Source organism: Drosophila serrata, unplaced genomic scaffold (genome assembly GCF_035046125.1).
Source record: "Drosophila serrata isolate PLE 108 unplaced genomic scaffold, ASM3504612v1 contig_82, whole genome shotgun sequence".
Taxonomy (NCBI): Eukaryota; Metazoa; Arthropoda; class Insecta; order Diptera; family Drosophilidae; genus Drosophila; species Drosophila serrata.
In genome coordinates this window covers 39,816-59,871 of record NW_028256980.1, presented here as the reverse complement: position 1 = coordinate 59,871, position 20,056 = coordinate 39,816, and the positions used below count along the sequence as shown (strand labels likewise).

General features: G+C 39.4%; 3 protein-coding genes and 1 long non-coding RNA gene across 4 annotated transcripts; all 4 read right to left on the bottom strand.

Annotated features, from left to right (window-relative positions):
• Positions 1–747: 747 nt before the first annotated feature.
• On the bottom strand, positions 748–2,661 carry LOC147644844 (uncharacterized). The gene is made up of 2 exons (XR_015273238.1): positions 2,076–2,661; positions 748–2,015 (listed from the first exon to the last, which is right to left on the bottom strand). It is a non-coding gene; the product is annotated as an uncharacterized LOC147644844 (long non-coding RNA).
• Positions 2,662–12,067: 9,406 nt separating this feature from the next.
• LOC147644842 (uncharacterized) lies at positions 12,068–19,194 on the bottom strand. Its single transcript, XM_086839653.1, has 3 exons — positions 18,812–19,194; positions 18,516–18,751; positions 12,068–12,305 (listed from the first exon to the last, which is right to left on the bottom strand). Exons 1-3 carry the CDS (start codon positions 18,829–18,831, stop codon positions 12,163–12,165), a joined length of 399 nt encoding a protein of 132 aa, XP_086695779.1. The 5' UTR covers positions 18,832–19,194; the 3' UTR covers positions 12,068–12,162.
• Positions 12,365–16,942, bottom strand: LOC110187608 (uncharacterized). The gene is made up of 2 exons (XM_020957000.2): positions 16,899–16,942; positions 12,365–14,388 (listed from the first exon to the last, which is right to left on the bottom strand). The coding sequence occupies exon 2, from the start codon at positions 14,355–14,357 to the stop codon at positions 12,603–12,605; it is 1,755 nt and encodes a 584-aa protein (XP_020812659.2). The 5' UTR covers positions 14,358–14,388; positions 16,899–16,942; the 3' UTR covers positions 12,365–12,602.
• Positions 14,814–17,560, bottom strand: LOC147644843 (uncharacterized). The gene is made up of 3 exons (XM_086839633.1): positions 17,242–17,560; positions 16,899–17,190; positions 14,814–15,749 (listed from the first exon to the last, which is right to left on the bottom strand). The coding sequence occupies exons 1-3, from the start codon at positions 17,421–17,423 to the stop codon at positions 14,814–14,816; spliced, it is 1,410 nt and encodes a 469-aa protein (XP_086695759.1). The 5' UTR covers positions 17,424–17,560.
• Positions 19,195–20,056: the final 862 nt, after the last annotated feature.

The window sequence follows — 20,056 nt, the reverse complement described above, 5'->3', positions numbered from 1 at the left end:
GGATTAGAAAATTCAAAACGGTGAAACATTTTTTATTTAATAACTAGCGGCCCGTCCCGGCTTCGCACGGGCATTAAACATTACATTTAGATTTGTCAATTTTAACACATTCATAATAATAATAATAATATGACACATATTCATCCTTTATTTTTATTTTTATTTTTTTTTTTCAATTATTGAGGTCATAACCCTAAAAGAAAATACATTTATTTTGTTAGAGCTTCTCTGTAATCAATATTTGATGTTGTTTTATTTTGTGGCAGCAAAATAAATTGATTTTCAGGGGCTCCTACTCGCGATAGACCAACATACTGTTGACCATGAGTAAAACATTTATTTCGCAGATCGATCCCTACTAATTCGAAGGTTTGGCCTTGGGACTTGTTAATTGTTAATGCGAAAGATGTTTTTACCGGAAATTGAAGCCGTTTAAATGGGATTGACAGATGAGTTGGGATCATCGGTATCCTCGGTATATGAGCTAGTTGACCACTTGCTGGGCCAGTGATAATAGTTGCTACAATTAAATTGTCCTTTAACTCCTTAATAATCAGCCTCCTCCCATTACACATGCTCGGAGGGTTTAAATTTCTTAAAAGCATGATTGGGATTCCGATTTTTAACGTCAATTCATGGGGTGGCAGTCCAGAAGGGTTCAACGAATTTAAAAATTCCTGTGGATAATTGACTGCATCTTCAATATTCGTTACAGTGTCGATCGATTTGTATGTTTTTGTTTGGCCGGGGACTTTTTGAACAATCAGATTATTTATTTCATTGACAGTATCATTCTTAGGTGATACTATAGCCCGAGAACACAGCCAATGGACGTCTCTTTCGTGCAAATTCTCGATATCAGGGTATACAGAATCTATTAAATTTTCCAAATTATGGAGTATTTTGCCTAGAGACTCATCCAGAAGAATGTCACAATGACCTCTTAAATTTGGAGTTGGGAAAATTCCTTCCCAAAGTTTTAGCAGTTGCTGTGGGAAATCGCTATCAGTGATTCCATGAAGATGAGCTCTCATATTTGTCCTTAATCCCAATGTCCCACATAATCAATGATGCCTCTTGTAGTAATTTACCAATAGGTCCATTTTTGCGTATTGAACATGTAGATTGTTGTTCAAGATTGACGAATAGTGTAAGTTTAAAAGTAGAATGAGCAGTTTTGCCATCCTTCAAAAGAGTTGCAGCATTCATCACAGCATCCCGCAAATGGATATATTCCTCGGACCGAAATTTCGTCTGATTCAATCTAAGAGGCGTGACAGTATATGCAGACCTGATGCATCCGGCCAATAACGACATTCGATTCGAGCTGTAATCAATAGTTGGATTATATCTGATCTTCAGCAAGCTGTAAACGCGCTTCAGCTACCCTTGCCCTTTCACGTTATTTTGAGAGTGAATCAAATCGATCTTAATCGTTTTCTCTCAAGCCTATCTGCTCGTCTTTCTGCTGATTCTTCCTTGTGCATCTGCATTGCTCTCAGCCGCTCAGTCTCTCGTATGGAGGCCCGTTCTTCGTCAGTTATATTCGTAATCTTACGTCTTTTTGCTTCTGTATTACGATGATATCTGCTCGCGTGCCTCTGTTAATAACGGGGAGAGTCTGTTGGAAATCTCCAGCAAATACAAAAGTAATCCCGCCCATGACTGCAGAGGAGTTCCTTAGATCCTGTAAGGTTCTGTTCACGGCCTCTATATGTGCTCTATGGCTCATCGTGCATTCGTCCCACATAATCAATGAGGCGTCTTGTAGTAATTTACCAATAGGTCCAATTTTGCGGATGGAACATGTAGATTGTTGTTCAAGATTGACGGATAGTTGAAGTTTAAAAGTAGAATGAGCAGTTTTGCCATCCTTCAAAAGAGTTGCAGCATTCATCACAGCATCCCGCAAATGGATATATTCCTCGGACCGAAGTTTCGTCTGATTCAATCTAAGAGGCGTGACAGTATATGCAGACCTGATGCATCCGGCCAATAACGACATTCGATTCGAGCTGTAATCAATAGTTGGATTATATCTGATCTTCTGCAAGCTGTAAACGCGCTTCAGCTACCCTTGCCCTGTCGCGTTCATTATTTTGAGAGTGAATCAAATTGCTGCAGAACGCGACTGTCTAACTCTTAATCGTTTTCTCTCAAGCCTATCTGCTCGTCTTTCTGCTGATTCTTCTTTGTGCATCTGCATTGCTCTCAGCCGCTCAGTCTCTCGGATGGAGGCCCGTTCTTCGTCAGTTATATTCGTAATCTTACGTCTTTTTGCTTCTGTATTACGCTTACGACGACCCAAACTCTACTTCTTGGGTGGCAGGACTTCGTTTCTTACTGAACCTGAACAAAAAAATAAAATTTTTATCTCCAATTCCTTATTTCAATATGTTTTGAATGTTTGACAGGAAATGCTTTGGCTGCCTGTAGAGGGCGGTAGATGTAAGGTAGTTTTATTTAGAAAACGTTTGTATGGGAAATAGAAAAATACTGTTTTGAGGATTTTCCCGGCAATTAATCGAATTTTTCTCACCTTTTAAACCTTCCCTAGACCTCCACGAATAATTCAAGACCAAGATAAGATAAATCCGTTCAGCCATTCTCGAGTTTTAGCGAGACTAACGAACAGCAATTCATTTTTATATATATAGAAGATGTACGTTACACTGTGGACCGGGCGGCCCGAATTTTTGACAAAAAGGTCAAAAATGTTTTTTTGAAAATGAAAAAAAAAAAAATCCCAATAAAAATGATAGATTAAACTATATTTCCTCAAAACTAACTACTTTCTATTCAATGGTTACGAAAAGGCAACTAATCAAAGTTGATCTTTGCGATGCATTTTTTACAGTTTATTGGCAAAAATAAAAAATTTCTGCCTCTATGCGGGTAGCTATTCATATCGAAATGCTTTTAATGTAACTAGTAGAACCGAACATTACAAAAAAATAAAATGTTTTTTTTATATATTTCACATATACTTAACAAACAAATTTAAAAAGAACACAGTTTTTTCGCTATTTTTAAAAATTGTGATTTCAAACTTAGGGTACCTCGACGTACTACCTCCGATCAAATTGAAAAAAAATAACGTTGAATATTTCACTTTTACGTATATCTTGTCCAAAATACGAACTCTGAGGTTTTTTTATTCCAAAATCAAATTTTCAAACTTATTTATTAAATAAAGTCAATATAATACTGTCTTAATGCAGGCAATAAATAATATATTACGAGCATTGACAAGCAAAAGTAAAATTTAAAACACTTTTGCCATACTTTTAGAGCCACATCATAAATACAGCCTTAACAATAAATTTTTTGCTAAAAACTTTAAGAAATTATATGTTTAAAAACTAATTTTCTTTATTTTTGTTGTAATAGGAACTATATTGGACGTACAAATCAAAAAATGCGGTACATTGCTTCAAAGCCGATCATGTAATTGAGACTAGACATCTGAACTTCAAGGGCTTAAAACTTTTGCATTTCATGCAAAAAAATATCTATTTTTTTTAAATAAATATTATCTAATCGAATTGTTAGTTTTTTTTAATGAAAAACAAAAAAAGACATATTTTCTGTTACTAATATTTGCACAGGTAAAATTAAAATTTTTAGAATGTGCATAAAAAATTTCATGTCTCTAGAAAATTTATTTGCGTTGGTGCATATGTTACAAGTGGCCCATATGAAACCAGGCACGTGCATGTTGGGTTAAGTATTAGCACTAAGCAAGAAATACATAGAGAAGTCAAACAGTACCAAAAAGTACTATCACAAAAACGGCTGAGCCTGGAACCCCAGAGCACCCGAACGATATGTCTAGAACCCCAGAGTGCCTTCGGCTTTTTCGAGTTCGAAGCATTCGTTCGAAACCGAGCACAACAAGAATTCACTTTTCAGTGGCAGATCGACCATGGAAGGATGAGCAGGGGTGCGTTTCTCTGCGCTGTACTCTCGTTTCTGTGTATATGTGTATATGAGTACAAGCGCTCGCACGTTTGTATGCGTGTGCAAATTTCTGCATGCAGAGTCTTTTTCAAATATTTTGGACGGCCACAGCCAGTGCGCCGCGGCTCACTTTGCGGCTAGCGCTTGCAATGGGGGACAAATTATTTAAGTTATCTAACTATAATTTCTACTTATTTCTACTTAATATGCCAAATAGCATTGTTGACCGACCAGAAATTATTATTGCATTCCATATTGTGTTAAAACATTTTTATTTGTTTCAGTACATTTGCAACGCAGTGAAGGAGGCACCTCCGACCATATAAAGTATATTTATCCTTGATCAGGATCAATAGCCGAGTCGATCTAGCCATGTCCGTCTGTCCGTCTGGCCTTCCGTCCGTCTGTCCGTTTCTACGCAAACTAGTCTCTCAGTTTTGAAACTATCTGAATGAAACTTTGTAGTTAGCCTTCTTAATACTCTCACTCGTATATATGTCGGAACGGGCCGGATCGGACGACTATATCATATAGCTGCCATAGAAATGATCGGAAAATTTGTACAAAAAAAAATTATAACATTTTCAGTTTTCAACAGAATTTGATCAAATTTGAGATATAGCCATTTTTTTCAACTGATTTTCATCAAATTTAAGGTATAGCCATTTTATATTAGTCTAAAATTTTGTGTTAAATTTCATGAAAATCGGACGACTATATTATATAGGTGCCATACAAACGATCGTTAGATGTGGAGCAAAAATGCAAATATAAAAATGTAAAAATGTAAATATAAAAGTATACGTGAATGAAATGAAAGCAGGTATTACTTCATTGTTTTTTAACACAACTATATATAATTTATATTGTATGGATTCCTAGTCATAGAAGTTCTATCTGCAAGGGTATATAAACTTCGGCGAGCCGAAGTTAGCTTCCTTTCTTGTTTGTTTTAAAGTTATAAATTTTTAAATAAAAAATTTCTTCTAATAATGCAATTCTCAGACTAGATCACTTTCCAAGTCAATGGAAATGCGCAGAGATCATTATGATCCTAAAGCCACTCAAAACAGAAACAGAATTGACCTTATACCGTCCCATTAGTCTGTTGACAATATTCTCGAAAGTATTTGAAAAAATACTATTGAAGAGAATGTTGCCAATTTTGGACGAGCTTTCCATCATTCCTGAATATCAATTTGGATTCAGGAGAGGTCACGGGACACCTGAGCAATGTCACAGGGTCATTAATGATATAGTCTCTGCACTTGAAAACAAAAAATACTGCACTGCTGCGTTTCTTGATGTACAACAAGCGTTCGATCGAGTCTGGCACAATGGTTTATTGTACAAGATAAAGAAATGGCTACCTGCCCCATACTATCTATTAATCAAGTCATATCTGACTAAAAGATGCTTTTACGTGCAGCAGAAAAGCGACTCATCAACGCTAAACTGCATTAACGCAGGCGTCCCACAAGGAAGCGTACTGGGGCCAATTCTGTACACCCTATACACGGCTGACATGCCAGGTACAAACACATGCACTGTAGCAACATATGCTGATGATACAGCCGTTTTGGCTACAAGCACATCCAAAAATGAAGCGTCTGAACTCCTGCAGCGTGAGCTAAGCTTAATTGAAGACTGGTTTCTTCGATGGAAAATTAAAATCAACTCCCTAAAATCCGTCCAAATCACTTTTTCATTAAGACCAGGCAGCTGCCCTAATGTTGCACTTAACGGCTCACCAATTCCACAAACTACATGTGTGAAGTACCTCGGGATGCATCTCGACCGCAGATTAACATGGAAAAATCACATCAAAGCAAAGTGTCAGCAGCTCAGACTTAAAACACTAAAAATGTCCTGGTTGTTAAGTCGCAAATCAGAAACCTCTCTGGAAAACAAAATCCGCCTCTACAAAGCCATACTAAAGCCTGTTTGGACCTACGCTTTACAGCTCTGGGGAACTGCTAGCAACTCAAATATTGAAATTCTTCAGCGTTACCAATCCAAAACTTTGAGACAAATTGTCAATGCTCCCTTCTACGTAACTAATGCAAACATCCACAAAGACCTCAACATCCCAACCATAAAAGAAGAAATAAATAAAATCAGTAAAAAATACATCGACAGACTCCATAACCATGAAAACAATTTAGCCTTAAATCTAGTGGACAATAGTTTAACAGTAAGAAGACTGAAAAGATACCACATTCTCGATCTCCCCGACAGATAAATTAAACTACTGTAAATATGTAAAATATATAATAGCAGAGCTCACTGGAGAACTGCTATTTCTGTTAGCTTAACACTCCTCATAAAATTTACCTATTGTTAATTAGACAGATTGTAAATAAATAATAAAGAAAAAAAAAAAAAAAAAAAAATATTATTCTAAAATTTGTTGTAAAATTTTATGAAAATCGGACTACTATATCATTTAGCTCCGGTCGAGAAATTAATACAATTAAAAAATATAACATTTTCAGTTTTCAACAGAGTTTAATCAAATTTGAGGTATAGCCATTTTTATCAGTCTTAAAATTTGTGTCAAATTTTATGAAAATCGGACGACTATATCATGTAGGCGCCATACAAACGATCGTTTGATGTAGAACAAAATGCAAATCTGTGAATGTAAAACAGCAAATATAATATGTTTAGGTGCATGAAATAAAAGCAGGTATTACTTCATTGTTTTTTAACACAACTATATATAATTTATATTGTATGGATTCCTAGTCATAGAAGTTCTATCTGCAAGGGTATATAAACTTCGGCGAGCCGAAGTTAGCTTCCTTTCTTGTTTTTCAACTATAATTAAATTAGTTTTTAATTATAATAATTTTATGAATTTGCAAATGTACTGAAACAAATAGAAATGTTTTAACACAATATGGAATGCAATAATAATTTCTGGTCGGTCAAAAATGTCTTTTGGGAAATATATTATCAGACGAAAAAACTTAAATTAAAATAAGTAGAAATTATAGTTAGATAACTTAAATAATTTGTCCCCCAATGCAAGCGCTGGCCGCAAAGTATTGCTGTGACGTCATAAGCAAGTGAGCCGCCGCTTCGGCCCACTGGCTGTGGCCGTCCGAAACCTATGAAAAAGACTGCGAACAGAAATTTGCACACGCATACAAACGTGTGAGCGCTTGTACACATATACACATATACAAAGAAACGAGAGCACAACGCAAAGAAACGCACCCCTGCTCATGCTTCCACGATCGATCTGCCACTGAAAAGTGAATTCTTGTTGTGCTCGGTTTCGAACGAATGCTTCGAACTCGAAAAAGCCGAAGGCCCTCTGGGGTTCTAGACATATCGTTCGGGTGCTCTGGGGTTCCAGGCTCAGCCGTTTTTAGTGATAGTACTTTTTGGTACTGTTTGACTTCTCTATGTATTTCTTGCTTAGTGGTATTAGACAGCGCGATAGAAAATACAGAAAAGTGGACGAGAAAATTTTTTACCGGCGTGCTGCCAAATTACTAGCCTGCATGTTTACTGAGTGTGTTAGAATTAACTTTTGTAGTTTTGGAAGGATATCTACGCTAGATATTAATGTGTACAAATCATAACAATTTCACACAATACTCTAAAAGGTTCATGCAATTCAAAGGAGGTTTTACAGTGGCGCAACACTATCGGTATATATGGGCAATTCTCCAGAAAGGACTACCGCGGGCAAAAACTTAAAATTACTTAAAAACGAGTATTTTTAACATGATTACATAAAAAATTGGCCAGATTGATCAAGACTAAGAGAATTTTTCATTTTCCAAAATAAATTTCAAAAAAATCGATCGGCAAACACGCGTATACACAAATAATGTGGATTTTATCAAAAAAGTCATAAAAAATGTTTTGAAGCCAATCTCTTAAACAAAAGCACTTTGCTTTTACTTTTGCTTTCTAATATCACACAGAGAATGCAAAGAGTCAATATAAAGTGCAAAAAGACATATGCGATCATCAATGTTTGTACAGTTTTAGTTTGAATTATCGTTTTTCAAATTGTCGCGTACGACCGGGACTAAAATTGAATTAAAAAATAACTACTCATTATTTTAAAATCAAAATTTAATTAAAATCAAATCAAATTAATAAAAATTTATTGCATTACAATTTTTCATCATGCTTCACTGAAATCAGAGGTTTTTTGCAAATGTAACTTCTGTTTTGTCGCGTGCGAATACATACAGTACATTTTAGTGAATATCTTGAAAACTAAGAAGGGCCCAAAATCGAACTTAGCACCAATTATAGTGTTAACCAAAAGCTATACGTTGCAAGTTTTGTAAAACTAAAAAGAAAAACCAGAGAATTGCCCATATGACCTAGTATTCCTACTTGGTACGTGGAAATTGAGCTGGCTCAACAAGTTAGCACTTTTCTCGTCTCAATGGATTAGGTTGTAGATACAGGTTATGCCAAGCATAGTTCTACTATTGGCTAAGGATAGTAAATTAATTAGGAGAAGGCTATTAGTATATGAAGGTAATATTTTGCTTGCATCCCAATTAAAGCCGCGTAGAGCGAAAAGTAAGAAGTTCTTTTAAACCGACTCGATGCATTTACTATGGACTCCGTAACAAGGACTCCAAGCGCAGCATCCATTTTCTAAGATAGGACTTGCTAAAGAGGTATATAAGGAATAAGTAACATAGGGGTCACTGAATTCCTTCGACCACCGTTTAATAAATCCAAGCACACCCCTGGCTCTATTCACCATAGACGAAATATGATCAATAAAGTCAAGTTTTGGGACCAAGCGGACGCCCAAATCTACTGAATTAATTCTTTCCAAAGACCAGCAGTTCAGTGTATAAGTAGCAAGCTTAGGAACGACACGAGAGAATGTAATTAGCTTGCATTTAGAGCCGTTTAAGTTTAATTAGTATACTCGACCCCATGTTTAAAAATTATTAAGATCTCTCTGTAAATTCGACTGGAAGGCGACCTCCTTGTACGCCAAGCTTGACGTCATCAGCGTACATAAGCACTTTGGAGTTAGTCAAGACTTTGGGAGGTCATTTATAAATAATATAAACAAATAATATAAGAAGATCTATTGGAAAACCAATTAAATCAAGTTTCCTTACGAGGCGAGAATGGTTAACAATGTCAAATGCTTTACTGAAGTTAGTAAAGATTACATCTGTCTGAAAATTATTATGGAAGAACTTTATAATATAGGAAGAGAGCTCCAAAAGATTTGTTGTTGTTGATCTTCGTTTAATAAAGCCATATTGTCATGGAGACATAACTGATCTACAAAAGTGCTGCAAGTGACGAGTAATAATGTTTTCGAGAAGTTTAAAGATAGCCGACAACTTAGAGATTCCTTTATAATTGTTGGCATTCAATTTGCTACCTTTTTTTGAAGAGGAATAATAACAGATTCCATCCGAATAAGGGAATAATAAGAGGTTTCTAAGGATAAGGTAAACAATTTTAGATGGGGATAGCACAGGGCGTCAGGCACAATAACTGAGCACACAGCCAGGAATTCCAGGCACCACTTCGGTAAAATCAAGCCAAATATTCTCGATTTTTTTGAATTCCTCTTTTATTTACACCAAATTGTACATATATACCAAAAACGTGTCCTTTTGAACATTATCCCAATTTAATAAAATTATATACATCCACGCATACCTACATCCAATACACACAGTTACACCCATTTATTAATAACACATTTTTAAAAGCGAAATAAACCACATTAACACAAACGAAGCGGATGGTTTCCTAACTCGTGAACACACAACGTACTACGGCCCATGTGAAAAACAATGAAATTGTGGAAATTTCTATCGTTTGAAGTCAAACGGAAGATGAGTCTGAATCATTGGATTACATACATTTTCATCTGCGTACTTTCCGTTTATAATGGTTGTCTCAATCAAAATAGGCATAAGTCTTTTTACCGAAAGTCGAGTACCGTTGCAAAGTCGGGGTGGATTCAAATTACGGCATAACATAAAAACTCTGCCAACTTTGAGTTTTGAAGTTATATGGTGGAAGTCCTGGTAACTTCAGAGAGTTCAAAAACTCCGTCGGATAATTTACTACATCATCGAGGTTTGTTATAGAATCAACGGAGTTGTTTGTCTATGATATGAGTTCCTATTACTTAATATAAATATTGAGCGGCAACACTTTGTTAGCCGAGGTCACAACACTTTGTTTACAAATAATATACATAGGGCATTACCCATGTCACTCAGCAACAGCGTGCCAAGTGCCTAAAAGTGACTAAACACATTTCAAGTGAAAATGTAATACGATATGTACTCATTGCATATTTTATATATTGTTACTTTACATATATATAAATAAATAAAACGGCTGCTCTGCCGCGCCGCCGACATCTAGCAAGCCTTAGTTTGAAACAACTAAGAATTACTCAAAAATAAAGACTCAATCAGCACAGACGTGCTTAAAACAAATTATACATCGTTTCATCTATTACATGTCACCAAATCGCCAGCAACAACTTACACGGCATAGCAACCACGCCTGGGTCGCCGACGTCGGGTCGGAGCGCCTACACTCATAAAAATTTTAACGCGAAATCGCTCTGAAAAGAACACTTTTCGCCCGTAGATTTAGAAATTCGCCCTAAAAATGGATCCAAAAGCGAGTCGCCCTAAATTTAAGAAAAATTTGCCCTACAATCGGGAAAGAAACTTCCTCAAATCTAAGGCAATTTTTCTTAACTGTAGAAAAAATGTCCTTGTTTTAGGGCGATTTGCCCTAAATGTGTGAAAATGCTTCTAAAATTAAAGGTAAATTTTTCTTAAATTTAGATATTTTTTTTTTTAGTTTTAGGGTTATTTGACCACTAAGATGCGACTTTTTTTTCTAAATTTAAGGGAAAGCTTTCTTGAATTAAGAAAACTGGCCCGAAATATAAGAATCTACATATTTTCTTGATTTTGAGGTGAATTTATAATTTTTAAAGGCCTTAAAGAAAAACACATACATATTTTTTATTTGTATTTGTTTTTTTATTTGGATTTTATTATATTAATATTTACAAATGTACATATATTTATATAAAAATATTCACACTTAGCTAATTACATATAGTACATATATTAATATACTAGCGGCCCGTCCCGGCTTCGCACGGGCATTAAACATTACATTTAGATTTGTCAATTTGAACACATTCATAATAATAATAATAATATGACACATATTCATCCTTTATTTTTTTGTTTTTTTTTTTTCAATTATTGAGGTCATAACCCTAAAAGAAAATACATTTATTTTGTTAGTGCTTCTCTGTAAAGAATATTTGATGTTGTTTTATTTTGTGGCAGCAAAATAAATTGATTTTCAGGGGCTCCGACTCGCGATAGACCAACATACAATTGACCATGAGTAAAACATTTATTTCGCAGATCGATCCCTACTAATTCGAAGGTTTGGCCTTGGGACTTGTTAATTGTTAATGCGAAAGATGTTTTTACCGGAAATTGAAGCCGTTTAAATGGGATTGGCAGATCAGTTGGGATCATCGGTATCCTCGGTATATGAGCTAGTTGACCACTTGCTGGGCCAGTGATAATATTTACTACTATTAAATTGTCCTTTAACTCCTTAATAAGCAGCCTCGTCCCATTACACATGCTCGGAGGGTTTAAATTTCTTAAAAGCATAATTGGGATTCCGATTTTTAACGTCAATTCATGGGGTGGCAGTCCAGAAGGGTTCAACGAATTTAAAAATTCCTGTGGATAATGGACTGCATCTTCAATATTCGTTACAGTGTCGATCGATTTGTATGTTTTTGTTTGGCCGGGGACTTTTTGAACAATCAGATTATTTATTTCATTGACAGTATCATTTTTAGGTGATACTATAGCCCGAGAACACAGCCAATGGAAGTCTCTTTCGTGCAAATTCTCGATATCAGGGTATACAGAATCTATTAAATTTTCAAAATTATGGAGTATTTGACCTAGAGACTCATCCAGAAGAATGTCACAATGACCGCTTAAATTTGGAGTTGGAAAAATTCCTTCCCCAAGTTTTAGCAGTTGCTGTGGGAAATCGATATCAGTGATTCCATGAAGATGAGCTCTCACATTTGTCCTTAATTTTAACGTTTCAATCGTAGTCCATATGGGAGACGATTTCAAGCATGTCTTGATGATATCTGCTCGCGTGCCTCTGTTAATAACGGGGAGAGTCTGTCGAAAATATCCAGCAAATACAAAAGTAGTCCCGCCCATCACTGCAGAGGAGTTCCTTAGATCCTGTAAGGTTCATCGTGCATTCGTCCCACATAATCAATGATGCCTCTTGTAGTAATTTACCTGTTTTGAGGAGGGCATTAATTTATGCCACCTATTAAGCGAATTGATTTAGCGAGGGGTTTGTTTTGTGTTGGCGTAAAATTAGTTATGTTTTAATTTGTGTGTGCTTGTGTGTGGTTTGGTTACAAAGTTTTTGTGTGTTTTTAGTTTCAACGTAAGTGAGCGAATGAATCGAGAGAATAGATAAACCAAACAGAAGAGCTGCGGCGGAAGAGCTTTCATGCCGGCTTATGAGGTGGAAAGCTTCTGCCGCAGCTGATCGCTTGTTTACAAATAATGATTTAAAACATGCTAATATTAAATCTGCTGCTTCTGCTCCCGACATGCTCCCCCCGCTGGATGCGGCACGCTGCCAGATGAGGTGGTTTCCAGGGGTAGAACAGCTATTTTGCCAACAGCCCTTTTTATTAGGCCAGTGGCTGTCCGAATGACAGCGACACGGGCCACACCGTCAGCTTCATGGATAATGCTCTCCACTCTGCCAAGACGCCATTGAAGCGGAGGGATGTTGTCCTCCTTGAGCACCACAATGCTATGCGGTAGGATGTTGGGCCTTGATGCACGCCATTTCCCACGTTCTTGTAAAAGCGAGAGGTAGCTGGTACTCCACTTCCGCCAGATGATTTGCTGAATTTGGCAAACTCGTTGCCAGCGGCTCAGCCGATCGATGCTGAGGTGCGTGATGTCGGGCTCCTCGATTGTGGCGAAAGAAGACCCAATCAAAAAGTGACCAGGTGTAAGGACATCGTTAGGGTTTTCTGAAATTGGACAGAGCGGTCGAGAGTTAAGCATCGCTGAAATTTCATAAACTAAAGTGCGAAGCTCATTGAATGAGAGAATAGTGTTGCCAACGACCCGATGAAAATGATATTTTGCAGATTTGACGGCAGCCTCCCATAGGCCGCCGAAATGAGGCGAACGAGGGGGAATAAATTGCCATTTGATCCCGATGGAAACGAAGGCCTGCTGAAGATCGCTGTTTTGAGGGTCGGCGAGAAACAGTTGCCTCAGTTCCAGCAGCTCGTTTTTGGCTCCAACGAAGTTTGTAGCGTTATCGGACCATATTGTGCCAGGCTTGCCCCTTAGGCTTATGAAGCGCTTGAGGGCAGCGATGAATGAAGCCGCAGACAAATCCTCCACCAGCTCCAAATGGCAGGCTTTAGTGGCGAAGCAAACAAATATTGCGATATAGCATTTGACGGGTGGCCGGTTTCTGACTTCAGACTTGGAGTAGAAAGGACCACAGAAATCGATTCCCACTGTGACAAATGGTCGACTTGGCTGCACGCGGTTGGATGGCAAGGGGGCCATGATGTGCTCAGCTAATTTGGGCTTTAATCGAAAGCAGCGAATGCATTTGTTGATAGTGGCGGCGACTATTTTTCGACCACCAATTGGCCAAAACCTTTGCCGTAAGGCCGCCAATAAGCTCTGCGGGCCTGAGTGAAGAAATTTCAAATGATAGTGAGCTATGATTGCTGACGTGACTGGATGATCCTTGGGAAGCAAAATTGGGTGTTTTGCATCATAATCCAATAATGAATTCTGCAGCCGACCGCCAACTCGAATAAGTCCCGATTCATCGCAGATTGGATGCAGCGAGTACAGCTTGCTTTTTGAGGAAATCTGCCTTTCGGATTGCAGGGCCTTATACTCCTCAGCAAAGTTGATGAGCTGGATTCCCTTGATGAGCAGATGCGTGCCTCCCTTGATGTCGTCTACTGTAAGAGGTCCTCGCCGTCGTGGCTCATCCTTGGCTTTTAGCATTAGGAACCGATGTATGTAGCCAAAGACTCGCTGCAGCTTTCCAAAACAATTTTGAAACTTGCAGCCATACGAAATATCCTGGCTTTGCGTCAGCACCAGCGCGAGGCGGCGGCGTTCAGGCACATCTACTAGAGTAGGCGTATGAGGCGGCCAGCAAGCTTCGTCTGTCCGCAGGAATGGTGGGCCCTCACGCCACAGCGTCGAATCCAAAAGTTCGAGCGGAGTACATCCTCTGGATAATATGTCAGCCGGGTTGTAGTGGGTCGATATATGATGCCAAGCCATATCCTTGGTCCTTTCTTGAATCTGCGCGATTCTGTTGGAGACAAAAATGTTAAAGTCTGATGGGGCCTGGCGAATCCAAGAGAGCACAATTGTTGAGTCAGACCAACAATGATATGTGCAAGTCTGAGAAATGGCATTAGCGATGTTGTGGATGAGTTCGGATAGCAATAGAGCTGCGCATAATTCAAGTTTGGGTATGGTTATTGTTTTAAGCGGCGAGACTCTAGACTTGGAGCAAAGCAAATGTGATGAGTAGGTGCCCCCTGCTTCGGAGCGCACATAAATACAGACACCATATGCCGCCAAGCTTGCATCACAAAATCCATGAATTTCCAAAGATGAGTCAGATTGCATGATGAAGCGAGGAAATTTTAAATGGCTGACTGCCGAGATTTGCGCGGAGTGTTCCAACCATAAGGAATGCAAAGATTGTGGCAAAGTCTCATCCCAGTCGAGCTAATCTTTCCACAGGATTTGCAGGAATATTTTGAGCCTGGTTATAATGGGCGCTGTAAGACCTAGGGGATCGTAGAATTTGGCTACGGCAGATAAAATAGACCGCTTGGTAGCTGGCTTGTCTGCTACATTTCCAGAGAATCCAAAAAGCAAATTATCGGAACTTGTATCCCAGTATAGGCCAAGTGTTTTGGCGTAGTCAGTCCCATCACTAAATTTGAGCATTTTCTCGCGATCAGCCTCAAGTTCTCCTTCAAGCGCTGCCGGCTCATTGGAGCACCATTTACGAATTGGAAATAGGCCTTTTGCAAGTAACGATTTAACCTGCTGCCGGATATAAACGACCTCTTCGATCGAGTCGCCTCCAGAAATAAGGTCGTCAACATAAAAGTCCCTACGCACGATCTTGGCTGCCACAGGAAAATCCTTCTCCTCATCATAGGAGAGCTGCTGCATAGCACGAATTGCTAGGAATGCAGCAGGCTTAGTGCCATAAGTGACGGTGTCCAGGGTGTATATTTTAATTTCTTCGCTTGGACTATCACGCCAGAGGATGCATTGGAGCAGATTATCAGGTTCGGTGACACGCACACAGCGATACATTTTGCAGATGTCGCCGCATAGTGCCACTTTAAAGAATCTGAACCGAACCAAAGTGCTGAAGATTTTAGGCTGAATGGAGGGACCAGCAAAGAGCAACTCGTTTAAAGAGTATCCAGACGAAGACTTGGCAGAACCATCGAAGACTACCCTGAGTTTGGTAGTCGAGCTGTCCAATTTGTGAACGCAGTGGTGGGGCAAATAATATTGCGGCAAAGCTGACTGCTTGCAAGAGAGCGACATATGGCCTAAATCGATATACTCCTTTATAAAGGCAATATATTGAGCCTTGAGATTAGGATTTCTAGCCAATTTGAATTCCAATGATTTGAATCGCTGCGAAGCACGATGGTATGAATCTCCTAGCATATCGAGACTAGTCTTTGCGGGCAATCGAACTGAATATTGGCCTGACTCAAGCCGAGAATGAGATTGAGCAAATAAATTCTCACACAAGGCATCCTCATCAGTTGGAGCAGATGACGATCCACAATAGCTGTCAATTTCCCAAAACCGTTTGACAAGGTCCGGCAACGATTCAGGATCCAATTGTACATCGTGCTCAACTGACAATGCGGGAAGAGAAGAGTGTTTATGGGCCGGCGAAGATATGCCACCGGATACTACCCAACCCAATCTAGTTTTTTGCAAGGAGGGAAGGTGATCGGCCAGCCGTATCTGCCCAACGCAAAGCAGGTCGAAGAAGATTCCAGCTCCTATAAGAATGTCAATCCTTTGACTTTTATGAAAGAGCGGATCGGCGAGGAATAAATTGCTGGGGATGTTCCATTCTGAAGAGTTTAGGTCGAAATGCGGCTGATAATTTGTGATGGTGCTAGTCATTATTGCAGCGAATGATGTTCGGTAACCTTTGTTGCGAGATCGTACAATAATATCTACCGCCTTATCAGCCATGAGTGAAGACTCTCCTATACCTGAGATGCATGTATTTGAGCGACGAGTTGACAGTTGCAATTGATGAGCGAGTCGAGAAGTAATGAAATTAATTTGCGATGCAGAGTCGAGCAAGGCTCTGCAGGGCACCATTATGCCGGAACGATTTCGGACATATATGATGGCAGTGGCAAGAAGCACATAATCAGATTGATGATCTACCGAGGCTTTAGGTGGGGGTGAATTTGGCGAAGCAGAAGTGAGCGAGGCACTATTTTGAGGAGCAGAAGTGGATGTGGGCTGCGAGGGTGATGAAGCAGGATTTGACTCCAAATGTAGCAATGTATGATGCTTAGAGCGACAATGCCTGCAGTTCCCAGCTTTGCACTGCTGCAGGCTGTGGCCTTTACGCAGGCAATTTAGGCAAAGATGTAGCCTTTTTGCTTCTTTGTAGCGTAATGTGGGACTCAAGGCAATAAATTGTGGACATTTCGAAATAAAGTGATCCTTAGAATCACACAAAATACATAATGAGGTGTAGGATGATGCGGTGCAAGCGTTTTGGACATTTTTATTTATAGTTTTTCCCACCTGGTTGCTAGGTGTGTGGGTTACCATAGCATTTTCAATGTTTTCCATCATCCGACATCTCTTCTCCAAAAAGCCAGCCATATCCGTCCATTTTAGCAGCTTATTGGTAGGCAATCCCTCTTCCCACTTCTCCTGGGTATGCTGATCCAGTTTGGAGGACACCAGGGATATGAGCATTCCATCCGCAATCTCCTGGGTGGTTGCCATTGTGTTAAGGGCTCGCAGATGAGAGTTGATGCCGTCGCTCAATTGCCGCAAACTCCTTGCCGACCCTTTCACCACACTAGAAAGCCTGAAAATAGATCGTATGTGCCCCTGAAAATGCAAAAGTTTGTTATCAAACCTAGCAGTCAATAGGTCGACTGCCTTCTCATAATTGGCCTCTGTTGGCTCCAGCGAGCGAATTGTGTCTAACGCGGGGCCATCCAAACAGGAGCGTAGATGCTGGAATTTTTCCAAATTGGTCAGGTCATCGTTGTTGCCGATGACTGTAGTGTACATAGCGTAGAAATCTGGCCAGTCCATATAAGCGCCTCCAAATCGTGGCAGCTTAAACTCAGGCAGCCTAGTGGCCCGGACACCAGCCCTGGAGGTTGAAGCCTGCTCGATGTTGAAATTTGGGAGTGCAGTCGAATTTATCACTGACACTCGGCGGAGTTTTGCTAGTTCGCGAGATATTTTGGATTTCACCGCACAATAAATGTTTAGAAATTTTGCACGCACATCACTAGCCAGCTCTAGTAGATTGAGCCTTATCTTGCATTTTTTCAATAAGCTCAAGCCTGACTTGAAGGTCGGCCTCATCAAAATGAGACGCCTCTTCTGAACCGAAAAAGTCCGCTTTGGCTTTATAAAAGTCCAAATCACTATTGGCCCCGGATGGGCACGCAGTAACCGAATCATTCTCTGCCATTTTATTTTCAAAAAGAGTATTCAAATGTCACCTTGGGTTTGCGACCGATGCAGCTGTACCAAACGCAGAGAATAGAGAACGAAAGAATAGCGGAGCCAAGCTTGGCGTTCACTGACCGCGAGCTAACGGTTCTATCGGACCACCAAAACCAACAGCACAAACACAATTTGCACGAAAAGTATATAAAAGGGCTGCAACTATATGCTAGTGCACAAATATATAAAGAGATGCTATGTACTCGAATGTACCGATAAAGTTCAATAGCGATGCAACGATATGCAATTGTATTGTGTGAGCATACGAACTATATATAAGCACTTTTCACCTTTTATTTTAACGAAAACGATTTTTTACGCGATCACGTCGGGGTCACCAAATGTTTTGAGGAGGGCATTAATTTATGCCACCTATTAAGCGAATTGATTTAGCGAGGGGTTTGTTTTGTGTTGGCGTAAAATTAGTTATGTTTTAATTTGTGTGTGCTTGTGTGTGGTTTGGTTACAAAGTTTTTGTGTGTTTTTAGTTTCAACGTAAGTGAGCGAATGAATCGAGAGAATAGATAAACCAAACAGAAGAGCTGCGGCGGAAGAGCTTTCATGTCGGCTTATGAGGTGGAAAGCTTCTGCCGCAGCTGATCGATTGTTTACAAATAATGATTTAAAACATGCTAATATTAAATCTGCTGCTTGTGCTCCCGACATTACCAATAGGTCCATTTTTGCGTATTGAACATGTAGATTGTTGTTCAAGATTGACGGATAGTGGAAGTTTAAAAGTAGAATGAGCAGTTTTGCCATCCTTCAAAAGAGTTGCAGCATTCATCACAGCATCCCGTAAATGGATATATTCCTCGGACCGAAGTTTCGTCTGATTCAATCTAAGAGGCCTGACAGTATATGCAGACCTGATGCATCCGGCCAATAACGACATTCGATTTGAGCTGTAATCAATAGTTGGATTATATCTGATCTTCTGCAAGCTGTAAACGCGCTTCAGCTACCCTTGCCCTGTCGCGTTCATTATTTTGAGAGTGAATCAAATCGATTGCTGCAGAACGCGACTGTCTAACTCTTAATCGTTTTCTCTCAAGCCTATCTGCTCGTCTTTCTGCTGATTCTTCCTTGTGCATCTGCATTGCTCTCAGCCGCTCAGTCTCTCGGATGGAGGCCCGTTCTTCGTCAGTTATATTCGTAATCTTACGTCTTTTTGCTTCTGTATTACGATTACGACGACCCAAACTCGACTTCTTGGGTGGCATGACTTCGTTTCTTACTGAACCTGAACAAAAAAATAAAATTTTTATCTCCAATTCCTTATTTCAATATGTTTTGAATGTTTGACAGGAAATGCTTTGACTCAGCTGGCTGCCTGTAGAAGGCGGTAGATGTAAGGTAGTTTTTTGATATTTTTTTAACACCTTGGATTACGTTATCGTAATTTTAGTAAGGATGCCTATTTTTTTTTTTAAATGAAATATAGCCTATGTCACTCAGGAATGATGTAGCTTTCCAACAGTGAAAGAATTTTTCAAAGTACTTTCGGAGCCTATTCAATTCATACAAACAAACGAACAAACTCACCTTTCCTCTTTATATAATAGTATAGATATAGATAATCTTAAAAATACAATTTTAATTAATTTTTTTTTTTTATTTCACATATATGTATATATGTATGTATGTGTTTGTAGGGGGGCGATCCTGCCGCTAAAGATCCTGGAAAATGTAGCCCAGTGAAAATTCCCACGTCGCAAGCGATGTCGAAAAGTAAAGGCGGGGCGTCGTGGGCAATTCAAATGGTCAGCTTTATTTCGCTGCATACATAAGACTAATTAGCTTAAACGTAAGGGCTGCGCTCCCGACCGATAAGCTAAGCTTAACAGTGCGAGAGCGGGCCCGCGAAGTGGAGCGCGAACTAGCCGTCCCTCAGCTCGCTTAGCAGCGAGCGAAGATCGGGAATTCGGGAGCGGGAGTTCGCGAACATCGAAGAGTGGGCGCGGGAGCGCTTAGACTAGCCCGATGAGCAGTGCGCGAAGAGCCGACTTGCGGGAGTGCAAGAGCGGTAAAACTTTGGAATCTCGGTGGGCAGAGGCGGCGCCGCGAAGGGCCTCCTGACGTAAGCAGTATGTATGTGTACATGTTTTTGACTACTTATTGCAAATAATATAGTTAATAATGAATTACTTACATTACGCCTGAGTTTTTTAAGATTATAAAACTTCATGGCCACACCAACAATATTCGTT